This window comes from Oryzias latipes, chromosome 10, assembly GCF_053564925.1.
Source record: "Oryzias latipes strain Hd-rR chromosome 10, Olatipes_Hd-rR_3.1".
NCBI classification, from domain to species: Eukaryota; Metazoa; Chordata; class Actinopteri; order Beloniformes; family Adrianichthyidae; genus Oryzias; species Oryzias latipes.
This window is the reverse complement of record NC_136246.1, coordinates 33,373,539-33,398,023: the sequence shown is the minus strand read 5'-3', so window position 1 is coordinate 33,398,023 and position 24,485 is coordinate 33,373,539. Positions and strand designations below refer to the sequence as shown.

At 42.2% G+C, this 24,485-nt stretch overlaps 1 protein-coding gene across 5 annotated transcripts; it reads right to left on the bottom strand.

Moving 5' to 3' along the window:
• Nucleotides 1-1,615: 1,615 nt before the first annotated feature.
• Nucleotides 1,616-22,431, bottom strand: LOC101174032 (protein NLRC3). 5 transcript variants are annotated; one of them, XM_078954436.1, is made up of 13 exons: nucleotides 22,344-22,431; nucleotides 21,362-21,448; nucleotides 16,966-17,107; nucleotides 16,755-16,871; nucleotides 15,963-16,079; nucleotides 15,579-15,676; nucleotides 13,692-15,501; nucleotides 13,450-13,626; nucleotides 11,284-11,439; nucleotides 10,887-11,057; nucleotides 3,364-3,537; nucleotides 3,235-3,281; nucleotides 1,616-2,921 (listed from the first exon to the last, which is right to left on the bottom strand). In XM_078954436.1, exons 3-13 carry the CDS (start codon nucleotides 17,091-17,093, stop codon nucleotides 2,362-2,364), a joined length of 3,555 nt encoding a protein of 1,184 aa, XP_078810562.1. In that variant the 5' UTR covers nucleotides 17,094-17,107; nucleotides 21,362-21,448; nucleotides 22,344-22,431; the 3' UTR covers nucleotides 1,616-2,361. The 5 variants fall into 5 exon arrangements, with proteins under 5 accessions (XP_078810562.1, XP_020562495.1, XP_011478895.2 ...); XM_020706836.3 differs by lacking the exon at nucleotides 22,344-22,431 and adding an exon at nucleotides 21,957-22,113; XM_011480593.4 differs by lacking the exon at nucleotides 22,344-22,431 and having other exon boundaries at nucleotides 1,616-2,622; nucleotides 2,713-2,921; nucleotides 21,283-21,498.
• Between the last annotated feature and the right edge of the window lie 2,054 nt (nucleotides 22,432-24,485).

The following is a 24,485-nucleotide window of genomic DNA, read 5'->3' as shown; positions in this document are numbered from 1 at the left end:
AATGTGGATTTAAGTAAAAACAAACAGAGATCCCATCTGTTGAACCTGCAGAGAAGTCCTCAGGTGAGCCGCGGCGGGAAATGTGACTCAGGCAGGTGAGACATTGAGGGGAGGAGCTTCACTTCCACTCATTTATTCAGTCTCAGTTTTTTATTAACAGAAAAATGTAACTGTCTAACTAGAAGGAGCTGCATTTCCAGAAAAACATGCAGGGTTGAATATATATATATATATATATATATGGCTGTCCTTCGTTGTCGAAGTTGACTGTCTTGAGTCTGAGGATTAAAAATGACAGGCTCTCATGTGGGCTGCAAGTCCAGCACGGGATCTGCAGAAGCGATCACATTTGAAGCATTTGAAATCGGTTGAAGTTGCTACGGAGTGACGCCGGTAATGTGCCTGTTGGTATTCACGTTGGCGTTGGTCTTCAATGGTTGTCATGGCTTCCTTTAAAGTTTCACGCCATTTGGATTTTTGTAGGGCTTCTTCTTCCCAGTTGAAGTGTGGGATGCCTGCTCTCTTCATGTGTCGCTTTAGCACATCTTTATAGCGTAGTTCTGTCCACTGCGGCTCCTTTTTCCTTGAGAAAGTTCTGAGTAGAATACTGCTTTGGGTAATCTATTGTTGGGTTGTGTCGGATGAGGGACATCCGACACACGTGTGTTATTAGGGCATCAACGCTAACTGTGTTGGCACGTCTCAAAACCTCAACATCTGGGATACGATCTTGCCACTTGATTTTGAGAATGAAGCGAAGGTGGCGAAGCTGAAGTCGTGTTAGAGCCTTGATATGTCTGCGGTAGAGTGTGGTGCACTCGACGGAGTATTGCAAACTGGGGATGACTGCGGCTGCATATACCTTCACTTTGGTACTAGTACTGATGTCATTTCCAGTAGAACATGCAGGGTTGAATGTTATATTGCTGAATGAAAATGAAACCTAAAGGGTAGTAATTGGCAAAATAAAATAAAACAACGATCAAAGTTGACAGTAAATAAAGTAAAAACAGCATAATAACAGAACAGACATGTTTGGGAAAAATTCCAGAGCCGGTTATCGAACCAGCGACCTCATACACCAAGGATTCCCCATGTATTTCAATGGAGGCTGAAATCCTGGAAATCCTGGAATATTTGGAAAAGTTCAAGGATTTGAAGGACCAAAAGTCTCAGCTGGAAAAAGATGAAAGAGCTGAACATTTTAATAGTTAAATGGTTAAAATAGATGAACAATTGAAGGAGGAGTTAAGCAGCACAAACTGGTGGAAGATACTAGAATAAAGAAAGAGAAACAGGAAAACAATGGTTGGTTGAAAACTTTATAGGATTCTACCCAGTATATCTAAAATACGCCCCCTAGTGGTCCTAGTTACTTCCTGCACTATAGAAATCCTTCATTGATGGAATCCATCACCTGATGTTCTTGTGATTCTGATTTACTAATCTGTCGTAGCTTTCACTGGGACCTTCAGAGTAAAGGTCAGAGTTAGTGTTTGGAGGGCACAGATGTGTTTCTGATCCTCTTTTGGTGAATGAGGGACTTTCCTCATCTTTGCAAGAATTTGTGAGAAAAGTTTCCCAAAAAAGGGAACTCCAGAAAAAAAAAAGACACTTTCCCCGCCTCTGTTTTATTTTCAGTCAGAACACAGAACTTTGACACAAATCATCATAAAAACGTAAAAACAAAATATAAATATTTTCCAAATGGATATTTAGTAAAACCTGACAATAATAAATATTTTCAGTCAGGATGATAATAGACCCCCCCCCCCCCCCCATTATCCTTATGCAACAGTGTTTCCCTTTTACTGAAATGACCTTCATTAAGACGCAACAGCAGCAGCATCAAAACAATTGCATCTCCCCCTTAATCAGGACGGAATGTCGTCTTCCTGCTGCAGAGGCAATGGGCAAGTTCTTTCGCGGTCCGCCGTCCTCCCTGGAGGAGCTGAAGTCCTGCTGGAACTGAAATGCGATGAAAGCTTTTTTTGAGCACGGTAACAGAAAACCCGCTGGATTTGCACTTTACCCAGAGAGTATGACACAAGGAGGAACACAAAGTCAAATAACACACAAACAATGTTTTCAGGACCACGCCTCCCAGAGGTTGCCCACAGGTCAAGCTCGTTTTCAAGACATGGTGGCGTAAAAATCCTTGTGCAGTCCACAGGATGTTGGGGGGGAGGGGGGGGAGGAAACATTAAAAAGGTGTACGTCCCGTCTTACTGACCATTTCTCATCCGCAGACAGCTTGTATCCACCCGTAAAGACGGTTACGGCGAAGGCTTTAGCGTGTAGCGAGTCTCTAGCTCAAGGCTGAGTGTGAGTCTGCCGGTTCCTCGTGTTCTGGGTTTTCTTCTACAGAGAGCAAAGACGCACCGAGGAGGCGACAGGTAAACCCGACCAGGTCCACAACCCAAAACCAGCCCTCAGGGGCTCCGTGAAGGTGGTGCTGAAGGTGTGGAGGTGGGTCAGCATGTCTGAAGACACTCTATAGAAGGACAGAGTACCGGCGGGATGGTCCAAGTACACGGCTACTCTGTGAGGGCCGGAGGAGGAAGAGGAGGAGGATGAAGGGACGGCCTTGCCTTTCTTGTTGTGCCACACAGAGTAGCTGCCCTGGGAGAAGTACAGAGTCCAGGACTGAGTGTTCCCGCCGAACCATTCGTGGTTCCCCTCTCCTCCCCTCACGGTTCCTCTGTAACTCACAGACACGTGAACGCCACCCGTCAGCTCCGCCTCCCAGTAACAGCGACCAGCCAGAGTGTTCCCACACAGCAGCTGATGGCTCTTGAGGAAGCGGTCCGGGTGGTCGGGGTACGGCTGCTCCTCCTCCACAAATGTCACCCCCCTTTGGTCCTCAGACAGTTTCAGGTTCTTGTGGACTGTGTTTGGGTCGAAGCTGAGTTCACAGACGTCTGAGGGGCAGAACAAAGCAGGAAATCCTCCGTGACTCAGCACTTTCAGATTAAACGTTTTTAGATTGATTTGCTTGAGTTTTTATCTACAGAGCCTTTCAGGAAAACAGATGCTTTGGTCAGATTGTTGCATTCAACAGTGATAATGGCATCAGTTTTGAGCTTAAGTCATATAATCACACGGTGCACCCCAGGGCACAGTGCCCGGGCCCCCATTTAAGCTGTTTTGGCTGTGAAACTGAATCTATGACCAAATGATATGTAAATAGAATTAAAAAAAAATCAGAAAACTTTGTGCGTTTTAAACTCTTACATTTCTTCAATCCTGGTCTTAACCACTGGACTCCGGCCGGCTCCAACCTGAAAAACGTTTCATTGTGTATCACCATGGAGACGATATTCCTTTTCATGTTTTTGCTTTATTGGATGACATTCTTTGAACCTGAGCGCCTCCAGCTTGCAGTTCGGATCCTCCCGTTTGGCGGACAGAAGCTTGGTTCCCAGGGCTCCTGGACAGTTGTAGCTCAGGTCCAGCTCCTTCAGATGGGACGGGTTGGAGCTCAGGGCTGCATCCAGACAAACACAGCCGTTCTCTGAGACCTGGCAGCCCGACAGCCTGCAGATACCAACGGATGTTCAGTCTCCTCTATCAAAGCCAATGTGGTGGAAAAACAAGATGAAACCAGGAGGAGCTGCATTTCCAGAAGAAACTGCAGGGTTGATGCTATACTGCTGAATGAAAATGAAACTTAAAGGGTAATAATTGGCAAAAATAAAACTTAATGAATAAAGAAATAATCAAAGTTTACCTTAAATAAAGTGACAATAACAAAAAAGATATTCTTGTGAAAGATGCAAGTGCTGGGTATTGAACCAGTAAAGTTGTGCTCCAATGCTCACGTGTCACGCCATGACGCCACCAACCAGCTTCAGTGGGCGGGGCATATAACAGCTGTTTTTGATCATTTAGTGTTGCAGCAACTCTACGGCTCTGCGACTCTCTGGCATCCAGAATGATGTAAAAGAAAAGTAAAACTAACATCTTGACACAAAATATATCTTTAAAAAGCCCACAAAAATACCTACGTTCTCTATATTTCTTACTGGAATTGATTTGACATTCTAGACGTGAGGGAGCTTTGTTTGTAAAAGTTGAAGGCTTTTTTCCTCCGTCCACCGGCACAGCGTGTGATGTCATGCCAGAGAGAGGGGAAATTGTCGAAAAGAAATCAAAGTTTGAAGTCCATTTGTGAAAAAACTGTCCAGAGTCCAAAGCGTTGTGAGCATTACGATGTTTTACTGGTCTCTCTAGCTGAAAGAATGCCAGAACAAGAAGCTCCCAAACACGGTGAACTTTGGTGAAAATGTCAGAAGCCTCTCCCATTGAAACCCATTATAAGGATGAAATTACCACAAAGTTTAGAGGTTTTGATTCAAAAATTAAAGCATATTTTAAAAATCTGAAAGAAGTGGAATCAGTTTAAAGTCGTAGTTTGATTTGTGTCTCTAACTAAAATTATGATGTATTTGAAATGGTTAAAAGAAGCAAAAGCTTTCAAGGATTCCCCATGTGTTTCAATGGAGGCAAAATCCTGGAATATCTGGAAAAGTTCAAGGATTTGAAGGAGCAAAAGTCATAGCTGGAAAAAGCTGAAAGAGCTGAACATTTGAATAGTTGAATGGTTAAAATAGATGAAACATGAGGGGCGCTGTGGAGCGTTGAACATGTGAGACGTGTTCGCTGCAGCTCCTCAAGAATGTGACTTTATTCATATGTTACACCTTTTTTTTTAATCATTTGCACGGCGTCACAATTTAAAGGTGACTTCTGAAGCCAAGTCTCGTTTTTTCCGCTCCGAAAATCCGGCTGAATCATGGCATCTCGAGGGAAATCCGAGACGGGGAAATCAGGCCGCAACAAACCTCCAGCCTCACCTGAGCTGCCCACCGACCCCGCCTCGGATGCTAGCGATCGTATGCTAGCACGCATGGAGGTAATGATGGAAAACATGCGGGCGGGAATAGTCAAAGAGTTTGAGCAGATTGTATCTGGTGCAGTTAAAAAAGAAATTACAGCTGCGTTTGGACCGTTGGAAGCCAAAATCACGGCGCAAAACGAGACTATTAAGAGCCTTGAGCAAACTGCTAATGACCACGACAGCCAGCTAACTAGCCTACAGGCTACTGTAGCATCGCTAACAGACAGAGTCGGGAGTCTGTCACAGAAATGCGAAGATTTGGAAGGACGCTCCAGGCGGAATAACATACGGGTGGTCGGCGTGCCTGAAGGATCTGAAGGTTCACGTGTTACTGACTTTGTCGCCACACTGCTTCAAGATTTGCTGAGTTTGGACAGTAAACCAGTTCTGGATTTGGCTCATCGCACTCTCGGCGCCAGACCCCGGGATGGAGATCATCCGCGCCCATTCATCGCACGAGTCAACCTTTTCCAACAACGCAACGAAATCCTGCGCAAGGCCGGGGCATCTGCCCCTCTCCTTTACCAAGGAAAAAGGGTGATGATTTTCCCGGATTTTACGGCCACCGTGTCTAAGAAGAGGGCAGCGTTTGCTAAGGTGAAAAAGGAGCTGCGCTCGTGTCCAGGTGTGAAGTTTGGACTTTTCTATCCTGCTGTGCTGCGCATCACTCTCTCCAGTGGTCAACATCACAGATTTGAGGACCCAGTGCTTGCCATGGAATTTGTGGAGAAACATCTGAAAAAAGTGGTGGCTCCAGACTCGGTTTGATTCTAATTTCACTACGAGACTTCAAAGTTATTCTGATTACATTTGTGTAATTCTGTTTGCCTAAACGCTTACGGTGCTTGTTGGTACCCTTGTTTGCAACAAAAGATGATGGTTTCAATACATAACTTTGGTTTAGGAAAAGAATGTGTGTATATATGTATGTGTGTATGTATATATATATGTATATGCGTGTATGTATATATATATATGTATATATATATTTGTGTGTATATAGAAAATAAATAAATAATAATAATGATAATAATGATTGACATGAATGCATGTCATAGTATATTTTAACTTTTTATTTCACTAATACAAATTTGTTTTTTACCACCTTCTCCCTTATTGTTTTTATTTTTGAAGATTATATTTAACAGTTAGTTTTTGTTACGCTAGAACTTTTTTATATATAACTATGCTCACATAAGAAATAGGGGAGGGGTGAGAAAGGAAAAGGTTATTGCTGATGAGTGAATGATCCTTTGCACTAGTTAAGCGCTGACTTTTTTGTATATTCTGTAGATATAAAAAAGGTGTGTTTTTATTCTTCAATAGTCACATTCCCAGTGGAGGGTTTGGTTTTAACACCTCTACTACAGTCTAGTTCAGAAGTTGGAATATGTGGGGAGGGGGTGGGGGGGTTCTCGCGCATTCCGTTTGGGGGAATGCTTCAGCGACTTTTTTGGGGTTTTGTTTTTTACTAGCAGGTTTCATTTTGTTTTTGTTTGTTTTGTTTTTTTCACTTCATGGTTGTATTTTCACTTCTCTCCGACTGCACCCCTCTTTCTATCTTTCTTTTTACTTGTTTACAAGATGTCCAGACATGTTTGCCTTGCCAATCCTGGGTGTTAAACTAAATGGTCTATTGCTATGCTGTCAACAATAGGAAAGGACCTCCGGTTCATCAGCTTTAATTGCAAAGGGCTTAATAATCCTGTGAAGCGCAGTAAAGTACTTCATCATCTACAACAACTGGGGTCTCAAGTTGCATTTCTACAAGAGACCCATCTAAGAACCGTCGATCATTTGAAGCTGAAAAAAAGCTGGGTGGGCCAAGTCTATCACTCATCCTTTTTGGGTAAAGCTAGAGGAACCGCCATTCTTGTTCACAAATCTGTTCCCTTTGTCTCTGAACAGGTCGTCTCAGATACAAATGGCAGGTATATCATTGTCACTGGTATACTTCAGGGTTTAAAAGTTGCACTGGTGAATGTTTACGCACCCAACAGCGACGACAATGTTTTTTTTAAACGTTTATTTTCTATTTTGCCAGATCTATCTTCCCACCATCTAATTCTAGGGGGTGACCTCAATTGCTGGCTTGATCCTGAGTTAGATCGATCCTCCATAAAACCAGCTGCACTTTCACGGTCTGCCAAAACAATTACAGCTTTCATGCAGGAATTTGCGGCTACTGATTGCTGGCGTTTTTTTAATCCTTCCAAACGTGAGTATTCCTTTTTTTCGCCAGTGCATCGTACGTATACTCGTATTGATTTATTTTTAGTTGACAATAGATTGCTCCCGTCAATATCTAGGTGTAGGTATGATGCTATTGTCTTGTCTGATCATGCCCCCCTTTTAATGGACATAAAATTTAGCACCCTAAATTCAGAACGTCCACCATGGCGGCTTAATGTTCGTCTGTTGGCCAATGAAAATTTTGTCAGTTTTGTCTCTGGGCAGATTGACTTCTTCTTAAGTACCAACCAAACTCCGGGGGTCTCTGCCTCTCTCCTCTGGGAATCCCTCAAGGCTTTTATTAGAGGGGAGATAATCTCTTATATTCACTATGAACAAAAATTGAGGCGTGACAAAATGAATAACTTGAGACAGCAAATATTACAGCTGGATGCTATGTATGCAGTCTCGCCTTCTCCAAATATTTATAAAGAGCGTCTCTCTCTTCAAGCTGAATTTGACACCCTTATGACATATCGTACTACTGAGCTAATGCTTCAGTCCAGTACCCAGTTTTTTGAACATGGTGATAAAGCAAGCAAACTTTTGGCACACCAAATTAGACAGGTCTCAGCCTCGCGGCAAATTTCAAAAATTCAGACCCCTTGCGGTGTTACTACAGAGCCCTCTCAGATTAACCAAACCTTTAAAGAATTTTATGAAACATTATACACGTCTGAAGCTACTCCATCAGATGGGGACCTTGACTATTTTTTTTCAACATTGAAAATTACTACCGTCGATCAGGAAGATGCCAATACTTTGGGCAGGACCATTTCATTGTCAGAAATTAGTACTGCAATTCTGTCTCTCCAAGCAGGTAAATGTCCAGGCCCTGATGGCTATCCTTCAGAGTTTTATAAGAAGTTCATAGATAAGTTAGCTCCGTTGTTATTAGACATGTATAATGAGGCATACTCTGAGGGGATGCTACCTCAGACACTTAACCAAGCCATTATTTCTCTGATTTTGAAGAAGGAAAAAGACCCCCTCTCTTGCTCCTCCTACCGACCCATAAGCCTGCTAAATGTGGACTTCAAAATCTTATCAAAAATTCTTTCCATCCGACTGGAAACAATCTTACCTAAAATCATCAACCCTGATCAGACTGGGTTTATCCGCAATAGACATTCTTTCTTCAACTTGAGGAGACTCTTTAATATAACGTATAATAACTCAAACAGCAACACACAGGAAGCCATAATATCGTTAGACGCTGAAAAGGCTTTTGATAGGGTAGAGTGGGCTTATCTATTTCATACAGTTAGGAGATTTGGTTTGGGAGATAACTTCTTATGCTGGATCAAACTTTTATATGCTAATCCATTGGCTGCCGTTAGAACCAATAGCACTCAGTCCACTTACTTTTCACTTCACCGTTCAACCAGACAGGGCTGTCCTCTAAGTCCACTTTTGTTTGCTCTAGCGATAGAACCCTTGGCTATTGCTATTCGCAATAACTTGAACATTAAAGGAGTGCATCGATATGGGGTGGAGGCAAAGGTCTCATTGTATGCAGATGACCTACTTCTCTATGTCTCTGACATCAACCGGTCAATACCTGTGATATTGAGTGTGCTATCTGATTTTAGGAAGCTATCAGGATATAAACTTAATTTGAGCAAAAGTGAAATTTTCCCCCTGGACCCGCGTATTAATGCATCTTCCCTGCAAAATTTCCCTTTTAAAGTGGCAAATGACAGCTTTTTACATCTTGGCGTTCAAGTGACAAAAAAACCACAAGACTTATTTGGAGCAAACTTTATCCCTCTTTTGTCAAAAACGAAAGAAGATTTTGAACGCTGGTCTTTGCTTAAGTTATCTTTAGTGGCACGCATTAATTGTGTCAAGATGAACATATTGCCTCGCTTTCTGTATCTGTTTCAGTGCTTACCTATTTTTTTGACTAGCTCCTTTTTCTCCCAAGTTGATTCTCTTGTGTCCGAATTTCTTTGGGATAAAAAAAATTCACGACTGTCAAAGCACTATTTACAGAGGCCCAAAGTGCTTGGAGGAATGGCCCTGCCTAATTTTAGGTATTACTATTGGGCATCCAACATAAGAATTTTTAAATATTGGTTACAATCCAGAGCTTCTCCCACCTTAGACTGGTTAACCATGGAGTTGAACTCGGTAAAGCCAGTGTCTCTCAATGCGCTGTTATATTCTCCTATACATTTCCCAGTAAGAGAACATTCTAAGAACTATATAGTTAAAACATCTCTTAAGATTCTGACTCAATTTAAGCGTTTTTTTGGATTACAAATCTACTCGCATAAAGCACCTTTAGCAGCTAATCCTTTCTTTACGCCATCTCTTGTTGACAACGTCTTCTTAAAATGGGCCGATCTTGGTTTACGGACCTTTAAAGATCTGTTCATTGATGATGTTTTTGCCTCTTTCCAACAATTATCAGAAAGATTCTCCCTCCCAAAGCAACATTTTTTCAGATATTTACAAGCCCGCAGTTTTGTTATTAGTACTTTTCCTTCATTTCCTAATTTATCTGAAACCTCGACCATGGATTCTTTGCTCTTGCCTTCTTCTTCTTTGAAAGGGTCCATTTCTCTTATTTACAATCAGATATCAGCTATCCGGTCGAAAACTCTGGACACTATAAAAGCTCTTTGGGAAGATGATCTAGGAGAAACTTTCTCTGACAGCGTATGGTCTCAGATTCTGATGAGAGTACACAAATCTTCAATATGCGCGAGGCACGGTCTTATGCAGTGCAAACTGGTCCATCGCGTTTATTTTACAAAATTCCGTTTATCTAAAATATTCCCTAATATTTCTCCAGCATGTGATAGATGCCACCAATGTCCAGGAAACCTTATTCATACGTTCTGGCTTTGCCCCAAGCTCCTGGGTTATTGGACTGAAGTTTTTTCAGTGATATCACGCGTTATTGAGAGGAACGTGAGCCCAAACCCTCTGAGTGCCTTATTTGGAATTTTTTCAGGGCCACCTTCCCTATCAAAATCTCAAAAGGACTCCCTCGCCTTTATGACTCTTCTTGCAAGGAGAGTAATTCTATTAAAGTGGAAATCACCACACTCCCCATCATCTTCGCAGTGGCTCAATGATGTTCTGTACTTCATCAAGTTGGAAAAGATAAGGATGACATTGAATGGGTTCTCTGATAAATTTGAACAAAGGTGGCGTCCATTATTCCAAACGACACAGCAAATACAATTCTACTCTTTTCCAGACTAAGTCACTTCTTCTGGGGGCTCCCTTTTATCTGATTCCATCTCATGGATTGGTTTACTTCTTGCTTATTTTAATTTACTCTTCTGAGAAATCTGGGCATGTGTTAAATTATAATTGTTGGAATCTATTATATTTTCTGAAGCTTTAATAGAGAGGGTTGGTGCGGTTTTGTGTTTCTCTTCTTATTTTTATTTTTCTCTTGATTTTTGGTGTTTTTGTTTTGTTTTTAGTTTTTTTATTTTATTTAACTTATATATAAAAAAAGAATATTGTGCAAAAGTACTTTTATTTCGACTGGTGTCTGTGAATTGATGGACATTTTGTACAATTTCTGCATAAAACAAATAAAGTTTGGAAAAAAAAAAAATAATGAAAAAAAAAAAAAAAAAAATAGATGAAACATTGTAGGAGGAGTTAAGCGGCAAAAAATGAAGGAAGATACTAGAATAAAGAAAGAGAAACAGGAAAAAAATGGTTGGTTGAAAACTTTATAACATTCAACCAACTAGAAGAAAGGATTTGTGAAGTCTGTGGTTTTCACCTGAGAGATTCCAGCCGACAGTCCAGAGTCTTCAGTGCGGCAGACAGATGCTTCACGCCAGCATCCAGCAGGTCGTTGTTGCTCAGGTCCAGGTCCGTCAGAGAGGAGGAAGAGCTCAAGACTGCAGACAGAAGCTCGCAGCTTTCCTCTGAAAGACCGCAGCACTGCAGTCTGAGGAGAAGCAGGAGGAAACCTGCATTACGGGAGGGAAAGGAAAACCTTTTCTTGTCTCCTAACAAAGAGACAAACTGTGAGCCAAACAGAATAATCTCAGAGCAGAAATGTTCTGAAAAATACGTAGAAATTCCATCATAGAACTGCTTTCATGGTCACTTAAAGGACGTTTAAGAATCCTGCAGCTCTGGACCTTCTTGCGGGACACTGACCGCTTTCTCACCTGAGAGTCTCCAGGTGACACTGTGGACCTTGGAGTCCGGCCGACAGCAGCTCCACTGAAGCCTGCAGCGGGTTGTTGCTCAGGTCCAAATCCCTCAGGCGTGTCTGGAGGTGGAAACACTGCAGGCTTTTCTCAGAGAGCAAACAGCCGCTCAGCCTGGAGAGACAGGAGGTCTGCATGAAGACGAGTTCTCCTGGCTTCACCTCTGAGAGGTTCCAGCTGTACTTCACTCAGTGTTCTGGCATCCATAATGAAGGAACATGAAGGAGTTCAGACTGAGAAAATATCCAAGTGACGCCGGTTCAAATCCCCTTTGTGCGACTTTACGACGACACCCCTGAAACTCGTCCTGATTTTTGATTAGATCAATCGTTAAATGTAATGATTGAAAGTCAAACTGTTATTTGGTGTTTCAGAAGCTGTGGCCTGACGTCACAATCTCAGCAGACGTCCTAAGAATGTTCCAGAACCGAGCGGGGTTTGCTCAGAGGAAAGGTCCAGAACTCATCCTGCATCTTTCCTGCAGTCTGGTCTGATTTACAGGAAACGTTTGGTTGAAGCCGCCGCCGCCGCCGCCAACAAAGGCTCAGCCAGTTCTTAGCCCAGAGGTTCACTTATTTTTCCACTCTGCACTAGTTTTTACATGCTGTGTAATAAACACATGAAATTATGTTTGTTTAAGTAAAGTTTTTCTACTGACTTAGAGAAACACCACAACACAGTGACCGTTCATTTCATGGTAAAAATCCAGGCGCCCTAAGAGTTTCCACGCCGCCTCAGCATGCGACATGAGGCGGCGAGGAAACTCTTAGGGCGCCATTGTTTGCTAACAATTCCCCCAGTGAGAAGCAGCGCTCCGTGGAAAAGCTTCAGACGAGGGTTCAAATCCAGCCTTTGAACAAACATTTCTACCAATGTATGTTTGTTTGTTTTTTAAATATGTCCTCTTTTTACTTTATTTTCATTTTTAAACCCTGATATTTTAAGTATCCAAATTTCAATTTGATTTGTATTTAATCATTTGGTAGTCTTTTTTAAATGTAGTTTCTTTTACTTTTAGTTTGAAATTTTTTTATCCTCCCTTTTTTATTTAACTTTCTTTGTTTTTATTTTTCGGCTGCAACCCAAAATAAACACAAAAAAGTCAAACCACTTTTATTATTCCAGAAAGAAATTGATCTTGGGTTTTCCGGCAGATCACAGCAGAACTGGGACTGCAGTCAGAGGAGGCTGGACAGTTCCCTTCTGAAAAAGCGTCTTTGGTCGGACTGCTTTTTCTGTTAGAGCTGCTACTGAGTGGAACCTCACACCCGTAACTATCAGAAATCAAAACACATATCATTTATTCAAGACACAATTAAAGAAATGGCTCATTGACACTCAGAGCTGTCAACACTGAGTAAACCTCCTCTCACCGATCCTCGCTACTATCTTGTCTTTTATGTGTGCATATGTTCTTCTATGTGTCTGATTTTGGATTGTTTTATCACCAATTTGTTTTTAGGGTAACTGCTAATTGTATTGAATGCATTGTTTAATATATGTAAGTAATACTATGTAAATATATAATTTTATTTTGATCTTTTAGGGTGATTTTAACATCTACTCAGGGACTACAGATGAAAAATAGCCCTTTGGCTAACTCTGGCATATTGACAGAAATGTTTATTAATATGCACTGTCCCCTATATTAAATAAATAAATAAATCTCAGCAGGAAAGGAAAATCTGGATCTGGATTCAAGCGGAGCGGAGCACCAACAAACAGTAGAGGTTCATCATCTAAGTACTACTGAAGGAGGGTGGCCCCCCCAGCGGTGCCCCGCCCCATGTCCATCCTGACGCAGGAATCAGGAAACTTTATTGTCATTTTATCATGATAAAACGAAATTAGGCTCTCTGGTCCCGGGCCAGCCGTTTACATTCAGACATAATAAATATAGTATCAATAATGATATCAGACTGTTACGGAGTATTGCACAGAAGTATTTTTCAATTGCACAGTAACGCTGGTAGTATCGGTGAGACTGACCATAGAGTCTGTTAACAAAGCGTAGTCATCGAAAGCAGTCCTGTTAACGGTGTTGGTACCGGGAGCATGAGAGGCCGCTGCACTCCTGCGCGCCGCCATTGTTAAATTGGTACCACCTGGCTCTGCAGCACTGACCTGAGAGTCTCCAGAACACAGTTTGGACTCTGCAGTCCTCCCCAGAGCAGCTCCAGTCCTCCAGACTCCTGCAGGCCGTTGTTACTCAGATCCAGATCTCTGAGGCTGCAGAACCGGGAGGTGAGAACCGACGCCAGAGCCTCACAGCTCCTCTCCGTGAGGCTGCAGAAGCTCAGACTGAAAGAGATCCACAGTCAATTATTGTGTTTCTACGTCTGAAGACCGTGAGTGAGTCTCCTTACACAGCTTTGCTGGACGCTTTGACCACTGGCATCAGCCTGAGAAGAACGTCTTCGAGGGTGGAGAACTTCTGCACGTCAAACACGTCCAGGTCTTCCTCGGATGACAGTAGGAGGAAGACCAGAGCCTGAAACTGAGCAGAGGACAGTTTTTCTGCGTGGAGATGACCGGATGTCAGAACCTCCTGGATCTTCTTCAGCAGAGAATCGTCGTTCAGCTCGTTCAGACAGTGGAACAGGTTGATGCTCTTCTCCGTCGACAGCTCTTCCTCTGTGATCTTCTTGTGGATGTGCATCAGTGTTTCCTGGTTGCTCTGTGAGCTGCTGCCTCCTTCTGTCAGGAGACCCTGCAGGAGCTTCTGGTTGGTCTGCAGAGAAAGACCAAGGAGGAAGCGCAGGAACAAGTCCAGGTGTCCATTTGGACTCTGCAGAGCTGCGTCCACAGCATACTTGTGAAGATGATGAAGGTTCGGTTTGATAAAACGCTTCGAAAACTGTCTGGTCAAGAAAGATGTTTGCGTTTCCTTCAGCAGGTTGACTCCAGAATTGATGAAGGTCTGATGGACATGAAGAGCAGCCAGAAACTCCTGAACGCTCAGGTGGACAAAGCTGAACATCTTATCTTGATGCAGTGCCGTTTCCTTTTTGAAGATCTGAGTGAACACTCCTGAGTACAACGATGCTGCTGAGATGTCGATGCCACACTCTGTCAGGTCGCATTCATAGAAGATCAGGTTTCCTTTCTGCAGCTGCTCAAAAGCCAGTTTGGCTAAAGACTCCACCATCTCTCGGTTCTGCTCAGTCCAGTGTGGGTCGGCCTCGGTTCCTCCATCGTACTTCCTCTTCTTCTGCTTGGTCTGAACCACCAGGTAGTGGACGTACATCTCCGTCAGGCTCCTGGGCAGCTCTCCGGCCTCTCTGCTCCTCAGCACGTCCTCCAGAACCGTGGCGGTGACCCAGCAGAAGACCGGGATGTGGCACATGACGTGGAGGCTCCGGGAAGTCCTGATGTGGGAGAGGATCCGCTCCGTCTGCTCCTCACCTCTGAATCTCCTCCTGAAGTACTCCTCCTTCTGAGGGTCGGCAAAACCTCGGACTTCTGTCACCAGGTCCACAAACTCAGCCGGAACCTGACTGGCTGCAGCCGGTCTGGAGGTGATCCAGATGCGAGCGGACGGAAGCAGCTTCCCACTGATCAGGTTGGTCAGCAGAACCTCCACCAAGGAGGCCTCCGTGACCTCAGACAGGACCGGGTTGTTGCGGAAGTCCAGAGGAAGTCGACACTCATCCAGACCGTCGAAGATGAAGAGAACCTGGAACGGATCAAAGGCCGAGATCCCTGCTTCTTTGGTTTCTACAAAGAAGTGATGAACCAGACCCACCAAGCTGAACTTTCTGCCCTGCAGCACATTCAGCTCCCTGAAGGTGAACGGAAACAGGAACTGGATCTTCTGGCTGGTTCTGCCTTCAGCCCAGTCCAGAGTGAACTTCTGCGTTAAGCTGGTCTTCCCGATGCCGGCCACGCCCTTCGTCAGCACCGTTCTGATTGGTTCAGGCTTCTCAGGTGTTGCTTGGAAGAAATCTTCTTCTCTGATGGTTCTTTCCGGCCTGTCCGCTCTTCTGGTTGCGACCTCGATCTGCCTGAACTCGTGCTCTTCTCCGAGCTCTCCAGCCCCCCCCTCGGTGATGTGGAGCTCTGTGTAGGTCTCGTGCAGAGGAGAGCTTCCTGCGTGAGCCACGCCTTCCAGCACACTCTGGACGTTGGTCTTCAACCAGGTCCTCAGTCGCTGCTCGCAGACGGAAGCTCGATGCTCTGGGGAAGAAAAAACGTTTTTAGAAGCCAACGAAGCTTTCAGAGAAACCTCTGGCTCTTCCTGAAAGTCCTCTCACTTTCCAGCGGATGATGGTCCATCTGCTTTGAGTCCAGACATGTTTGTTGTTCTTTTGTCGTCTGGTCACCTCCAGCTGCTGCGCCTTCGTCTTCAACGCTGAAAACATCCATCATCGGCATCAGTTTCAAAGATCTGTGTTTGCAGTAAATCTCTTCTGTTTGGTAATTGATACAAACTTTACTGGCAAAGTGAAACATCAACACAAAAGAAGTGACTTCCTTCCTTCAAGTTTTTTTAATACATTTTAGCATCTTCAGACCTTTTTTAAGGGTTTGTTCTGGGTTAGTGTTAGTTTGTTCAAAAACCTCAAAATAATGAAGAACTTTATGACGTAACAGTTCAGAGGATTAACTTTCGACTAAAACTTTGAGTTTCCACTCACAGCGATCGATCTGGAAAGGTTCTGTGGTTCCCAAAGGCGAGAGGGGGCTTCATCGACTGGTTACTCCTGAGAGACCAACATCCGGACTCAGAGGACTTTGGACCCGGATGCTGGATCCTGAAACCAAACACACCAACATGCTGAGACAAAACCCTCCTCTCACTTTCACCTCCCTGAGCGATTGACCTATAACCTCTTAAGGCTAAAGCTAATATTCAAGCTAACCCTCCACACACGTAGTCCCAGGGCTCCAGCTGAGCAGAATTAACCACTGTGGTAATGGAACCGGAAGGTAAAGTCCGCGCATGTGGACCCAGGTCTGAGGAGGTTAAGGTAGCCGTCATTGACGTACTGTCAGCACAAATGTCTCACAGTAGGGATGCACGATATGAGGAAAAGTCGGATATGCCAGATTACTGATTCATTTTGCGATGAGGACATAACTTACGATACATGAACAAATACGAAAACAACCGAAAACATAATTTCCATTTGACTGCAACAGTTTAATTTAAATAATTAACCCTCGTCTACACATCTAACATAAAAAGGCTCCATCCAACTGTTCATCACCGTGAAGGCGTCCATCTGATTGGTCAAATGCATAAGGTTGTTTTTTTTGATCCGTTAAATACTTCAAGCTGCCATAGGATTGTTTTGGCACATCTAAGGTAACCATTTATTGCAGTCTATGCCGTCTTTTGCGATGTGCGTGTTGCACAGCTGGATATTATGATATCCATAAGTTTGCGATTTACTGTGGAGGCCGATCTCAAAGTGAATAAAACTCACAGGGATTCATCTGGAAAAGTTTTTTGGCCCCCAAAGGCGAGGGGGGGCTCCATCGACTGGTTACTCCTGAGAGACCAACATCCGGACTCAGAGGACTTTGGACCCGGATGCTGGATCCTGAAACCAGAAGACATGCTGGGATAAAACTCCAGGGTCTCTAAAAAGACGCCGTCAGAACAAACCATGACTGGAATCATCCAAAGGTTCTCACCAGAGTTTGGGTTCAGGTTCATCAGCAGGAGAGGCGGGGCTTCTGCTGTGTGTTGGCCCATGGTGCATTGCTGTAAATGGATTATGATGTTTGACGGGAAACGTCTGCCTGCGGGTCACGACCTGCATCCTGTTACTCTGATCTATGAGGGACAGTAAAGGCAACATTCAAGGGTCATCTGTGAGGAGAACATGAGAGGAGATCTGCTGAACACATGTTGGTTCTGCAGGACAGAACTTTTCATGCTGTTCTAAGACCCAAACAAGGTCACTGAACAGTGAACTTCCCCCTAAAACCTAAATATTAGCCTAAAATCATAGCAGAGGTGATGCTTACAGATTAACTCTTGTGATGTCTTAGATGACCCCCCCCCCCCCCCCCCTTCCATTGAGGTGTTCTCCCTACCATGACAAAGGTGGATAAAGGTGGAAAGATTTCATGTAATCCATGGACACCAGTGAAGATCACAAATCATTGAAGAAAAAAGGTTCAGAGCACTGTCTAGTGGGTCTAGATGACCCAACTCCCTACGTTAAAGTGCCTAAGATAGCACTTTAACCTTTTTCTGAAGGATTTAATTATGTCCATTTGAAACTGGATGTAAACATTGGTTCACGTATGTAAATTAACAATGGTTAAACATTCCTACATGTGTGCTTGATTTATTGCTTTTCAAGCAATAAATCAAGCTCTACTTATACTTTAGTTAATGATCACTGTATTTAATTAAGCAAATGTGATTTAAGTGACGACCTTGTTTTGGGTTTTTTTCTGTCTTTTTAATCTATGCATTTCATCATTTCTGTAATGAGTTTCATAAATGTGTGTAAATTCTTTATTGCTTTGACTACAATGCTTGAAATCAATCAATCAATCAATCAAAATAAATCAATCAATCACGTGTGTGGCTGGTTTGGATTTCCTCTTTTAGGAAAATCCTTAAGTTTTATTGAAGATCGTGCGCAGAATAAAGCTTTGGGCCGAACTTTAAGACATACAAATGAAAGCGGCGTGCTGCGTTGTGTGACCCGCAGGCGCAGCCCCCCCCCCATGTTTGACCCGCCCTCACCCTCCCCTTCTGCCAGCCTGGTCAGACCTTCATGTGACAAACTGATTTAAAAATAAAACAAACTTTCAGAAGAATCTACAAAAGTACATTTTTGGCAGCTGAGGTTTATTGTTAACCACACCAACATTCCTAATATGGTCATATCGTGTGTTAAATTGTTTAGTTCAGCTTGAGCCAAAGATTCATGTGTGACATTTTCACAATATTCCAACATGTTTTCCTAAGAGTTTGATGAATAGACCACCAGTATCATAGAACAGCGTGGATTCATAAATACTTATTTATTATTTTTATATTATATATTTATATATATATTTATATATATTTATTATTAGGCTTTTTCTTTGGCAAATGTTTTGTGTTTAAAAAAACGTGACAGGTTTTTTTGTGTTTAAATAAGTGTTACTGAGAACGTTTCCAAATGGCATTAAAATCCAGGACGCTGTGTCGTCTTTTCGGGGTCGGAGGTCGGAGGGGATTCAGACACAGCTCAGGCTGGATTATTAGCTTAAAGGTTGTAAACGTTGAAAAAATGATGTTCAGCAATAACTTATAAATGTTGCAGCAGAAAAGTTGAATGTGGCTGAACATTTTTGAAACTGATGGTTTTTAGGACATGTAGACAATCAAAACCCAGTTTTAAGTCTTTGCATTTGTTTTTTTCAGCGTCTGCAGCCACTGTAACATGTGAGGCCGTTGCATAAGAGCCAGCTGTGAAGAGGCCGCCCACACTGTCACAAGACACGGCGGCGTGGGACGGCCTCCGCCGGAGCTTGTTTGTCATCAGAGTACAACATGTGACTTCTATTCATGGAAAATGAATCAGGAAATACGATTACAAAAGACCAACAGTTTTAGGTATTTTAGCAGTAAAAAAGGATGAACTCAGCAAAATAAACATATAGAACAATAAATGTTTGAACATATAAAATGTAGTATTTCCTCTAATTGTAAGCTGATGCACATAGCGTAGAACGGTCTGCTTTGGATTTTCTCTTTTGGGTTTTTGTGGTATTTGAGGCTTTTGTATTTTTGGTTTTGGACATTTGAACAACAGCATCATTTATTTTTTCTATTATTTTAGTATCTTTATTTTAGTATCTTTAGCTTTATTGCTATTTTGAATTTCTGGAAGGTGATTTACCAAATTTGCATTTTTGAACTTTATGAAAATCCTGAAAGATCATTTTTCTGTAAACTTAATGTATAGAAATAAAAGGAAGCCTTTTTATATTCTATACATTAGGTTAAGTAGTGAAGGAATTCTGACACAACCACAGAGTTTTCCCGTTTTATTTATATTACTCTTAATTTTAGTTTCTATATTGATTTGTTTCCTTGTCTATAACTTGTTTTTATATGTTCTATAATATTGAATTTTTCTGCATTGACTTGCATGACCATATTCACCACTTAAAGGTAGTTTAACTCTTTAGCCCCAGAGCTTTAGCTGTGATCCTCGTAAATCAGCCGATTCTGTCGTGAAGAAAAGCAGCTTCACGATGTTACGCAACACTTTACGTACAGAAAAGACTGCTTCTCTGCGTCAGAATTATGTTAATAGTGTAAAAGAGTTTTGTTACGTCAAAGATCGTCTTATTTCGTTATTGCCACTGACAGGTCTGGCTCTAAAAGGTTAAACCAGTTTCATAATTTTCATCCACATTTAGATGAGCACAATTATCAGCTTTTTAAAGCACATATGTTCATTTTTCTTTGTATCTTTTTTATTTGGTTTTGGTATTTAAAACAAGCAAACAAACAAAAACACATTTGACTCTTCACTCACAAACATTAACCTACTCTTGAACTCTTTAAATGAAAAACATGTAAAATGTCAAAAACATGAAAAAAAACTGCTAATTCGCTCAGTTTTCAGTTCAGAATAAACTTCTGGTAACAAACACTTTTGTTTTCTTAAGTTCTGCCAAACTGGTTTGCAGTTTTCCTGAAAAATCTACATCTGATGGAAGAATGACAGATCTGTCGACCAATCAGAAGCCAGGAGAGATGGAATTTACAAGCAAAATACTTTATAACCAATAAAGTGAAAGAAATCTCATTCAAACTAATCCATAAATTCTATCCATCCCAACTATATCTGCAAAGGTTCAAAGAAGATATTGATGTAAGCTGTTCTTTTTGTCAAGAACACCCTGAAGATGCTGTACATTTATTTTGGTTGTGTCCCTTTTCCACTACTCTCTGGTCTAAAGTTTGTCATTTCATTTCCGCCCACACTGACCCTGACTTTCGCCTGTACTTAGAAAATGTTATGTTTGGCATCACCCACTGTCCATCTCATAAAAAAGAACAGTTGTACTTCATTAACCTTTAGTTGTTTTTATGCAAATGGCACATTCATAAATCAAAAGTTACGAATCATACCCCACATTTCTCAATCTTTATCAATGAGTTCAAACAATACATTAAGACAATAAGAAACTCTGCTAATAAGAAAGCCATCAAAACATTTGATCAGTGTGTCAGTTTCAATATAACTGCGTAAAATGTTTTTAACCCCCTGGCTTGTTCCTTCGTTGTTGCTGTTTAACATTGTTTTGTATTGAATTTTTACCTTCAATAAAGTTTGAAGAAAAAAATAGGGATCAAAGGGGCTGCTGGGATATCTCACACCCAGAATGCTTTGCTTTCCTTTGGCTGAACAATGCTCCTATTGTTGCTGCTGGAGTCAGCAGAGAGCCTGTTTGAGGAGCCAGAGCCCTTTGGTTGTGATGTCAACAGAAACATGTGCTGCTCTGTTTGGGTTAGACGTCTGCTGTTTTTCTGGTCTTTAGTATCACTACCACAAAAAAAAAAAGTAGTAGTACCAAAGCTCGTTCCAGGTGTTAGATGTACCTGCTGAACAGTTCAGAACTTGGAATGATGGTGTCAAAGAAAAAGAGCATCTCAGGTTGTCCCTTTTTCAAGCTAATTTGACCCTTCTTACCTTACAACATGTTTAAATTTGTCTTCCATTTTTTACTCCTAGTTTCAGGTTTAGGATTTTAAAAGTTAGATTCAAAATAATTTCAATGCCTTTGTAGTCGTTTGACCAAATCAAGCCCCTATTTCCTCGTTGGCATTCCTAGCATTATCTACTATTTTCGACCAACCACAACTATTTTCCTCTGTCGTGCTAATTGTTGGCTAAATTAGCATTCTATGGTTAACGAAGCTTTTGTACGAGTCCCTTTAGCATATTTAAAAACATTTGTAGCTGTCAGTATGTCATAAGGAATCCTCACCTTGTGGATAGCGTGCTGTTCGTCCCTCAGCTCTGAGTCTGTATCTGCCCTAATACAGGAAGTTGTGAGTTTTACTTACAGCTGTTGCGAAATGTTCTTCTTGTTCAGAGGCATCTTGGCTGTGCAGAAACATGCAGAGGAGCCGGAGCCAAAACGTTCAGCTGAACTGCAGAGAAAGGAAGAAAAATGAAGAAAAGAAGCACGGCAGCAACAACTGAAACCCAATGCTGGGGGTAGAGGGGGTGCAACATGATGTAACTTGATGCAAACGTCTGGAAAGGTGAGTTCCTGGCCCTCCCATACTACCTGGAGAACTGGGTGGGGCCATGAAAGAATAAAAATGAGATAAAAAAATAAGAGAGAAAAGCCGACAAAGAAAAAACATGATGATCAATTGAGGAAATAAATAAATAAATTACACCTTAAAAATAAAGGACACCCCCCACCCCCAATCAGGCTTTATTTGCTTTAGACTAGTAGGGATCTTTGGTGGAAGCAACCACCAATTTTGATTGTGTCTCCTCTCAGTACATACTATACACACTAAACACCAACATGCTCTCACAAAGGGCCCTGTGGTCGACACGTTTGGGCCATCAGACTCCGATGTTAAAGAATGGGGGGGGTCTGTCTCGCCCGGTCGCCGAATTTACTTGCACATCTTAAGTACACACACAGCGAGAGGGGGATGGTCACGTTGTTCGCTGTCTCCCGTCCCTGGTCCTCAGGCTCCAGTTCGGTGGTGGTGGTCCGGTGTGTGAGGGTGGTTTGCCTGTCATGCCGGCAGATAAACAGCCGCTTCGGTATGGGGAAGCAGCAAGCTCAAGCATCCTAAATCATATGATATTTTTCTTATTTTCATCGAGACAACAATAAATCGATCATTCTTGTTTTTATTTTTCCCCTCTTGAGTCACAGAGACACGGAGGTAGCCGCGGAAATCCGCTTTGACATGGAGACATGATTACCAATGCTTTTGTAGAGCTTTTTAAAATAAAACAATCTGATCTGATCTGATTGAAATCACAGATAGAATTATTCTGATTGTTGTGTTCTCATACTTCCCTTCCCTGTGTCTTCCTGGAATGCTGCGGTCACTTGTGGCGTGCTCTTGTAATCGCCTTCGCTGAGGTTTCATCATTAAAGCAGAAGGATCTTCAGATTAGGGAAAGTTCTCATCATGACTTTCAGGGGCTGAAGCTGTGGAAGGAAGAAGTCTGTCATTGTTTTACATCGTCATTCACACCGTGATGAAACTGCTTAGTCATGTCAGCTGGACTTCATGGAAGGGTTTGGTTCCTCATCAGAGGATGAAGAAACACTTCAACCAGATGGCCAAGATCGTTGTAGTACACTGAAATAGACTACTTTGTGTGGAGGGTTAGCACTTTATTCTTCTCTTACAGATCGACACTTTTATGTAAGTATTGATGCATGCTCTTCTAGAATCTTTTAAATGAAATTTGGGGTTCCCCCAGGGTCAATTTTAGGTCCTACACTTTTTAATTTATAGATGTTTCCTCTTGGGGACGTCATCGGGAGGCAAGGCGTTGACTTTCACAGCTATGCTGATGATTCACCACTTTACATCGCCGTGTCTCTCAAATTGTATTGTAGATAGAAAGTCAGAGGCAGAAAATGAGATCATGAGATCGTTCAAAGATTCTCCCGGAACCGGCAGCTTCTCTCCCGTTTGTGTGACAGCCGCTTCTGTGTGTTTCTGTGAGTTCGTTTAAATGTGAAAGAAATTCACAGATTCAGACTTCTGGCCTCAATAACTCTTCTGATACACGTTCAAATGTCACAGCAAGTATCTCAATCATTTTGTGTTAATACAGGGAGTGAAATACAAATGCATTTCTAAAGAAAAAAGGTAGTTTTTTTCTGCCTTTTAATGAAAAGTGTTCTCTTCCAGCAGGAAATACACACTTTGCAGTGAACAGGCTGCCAAGGGACCGTCAACAAAGTGCAAACTCAGAGACAAAAAAGATTTTGTAAAAATCAACCAAACTTATAATGTCATAGAAACACAGCAGAAGCGGCTGACATACAGACGGCTCCCAGACAGAGTGGGAGAGAAGCTGCCGGTACCGGGAGAATCTTTGAATGGAGACGTGAACACCAATGTTTTAGCCCAGTGGAATTTTCAGAATAAAAGTAAAGCAACTTCCGTTGCAGATATACTTCCGTTTTGAGTTAAAGTGTCGTGTTGTGAGTTAATTTTTTTTAGCATTGTGATGGACTGTATTGTGTTATTTTGTGTGCTGTTGTGGCCTTTCTGGGCCACCGTACTTAACCTGTAAACGAAAGAAGAGAGAAAACAATGGCAAACTCTAACCTAACATAGACAGGAGAAAACACAAGATGGCCACAGCTTCACTTTAAAATATAACGCCGAACAAGAGACCACACAGAGTGAGATCAAAACACAAAACACCACAAAGTAGAACACAAGTGTGGAGAAGAGAGACGAGCGGAACTGGAGGCCTGCAGCAGCAGAGCTCACTTCTGAAGGCCTGGAGGTCAGCTGCCTCCATCAGCTGTGGACGCCACCTCTCCACCTCCATACCTGAAAATGATCCGACACAGATCCACAACACAGAACAGAGGGTCCACTCTGACAGAAACAAAATACACAAAACACAGACATGAAATACGGCCACAGCCACGACAGGAACAGACTCTGTTCTGGAGCGGAAATGACATCATCGTAACGTCTGTCAGTCGTGTCCCACTAGCCCCGCCCCCACGTAACAAATGAAAAGTCTGAACTGTAAAGAGGTAGAGAAATAAAACTGGTCAATAGGAAACCGCAGCTAAAACCTTTTACGCTGTCTGTAAATCAAGTTCTTTAATTTTACTCTTTTTTTCTCCAAAATTTGTAACATTTCTTTGATGTTTACAAAGTATACTTTTGAGTTTTAAACCGTTTTAAAAATTGTAACTTTAAAAAAATGTAATTAAAAAACCAAAAAGTAATTCACTGGTCCTGAAAAACACCCTAGAAAGCAGTAATGAGAATATTTGAATCACCTCTACTCACTGCTGGAACCTCTAAATTTAAGTTATAGTCAGAGCGGCCCCACCTGAAACCTTCATCCTTTCATGAGTTCTCCCCATCAGCAGCAGCCCTCACGCAGATCAGATCAGATCAGATCAGATCAGATCAGATCAGATCAGATCAGTTCTACCTGTTGTCTTTG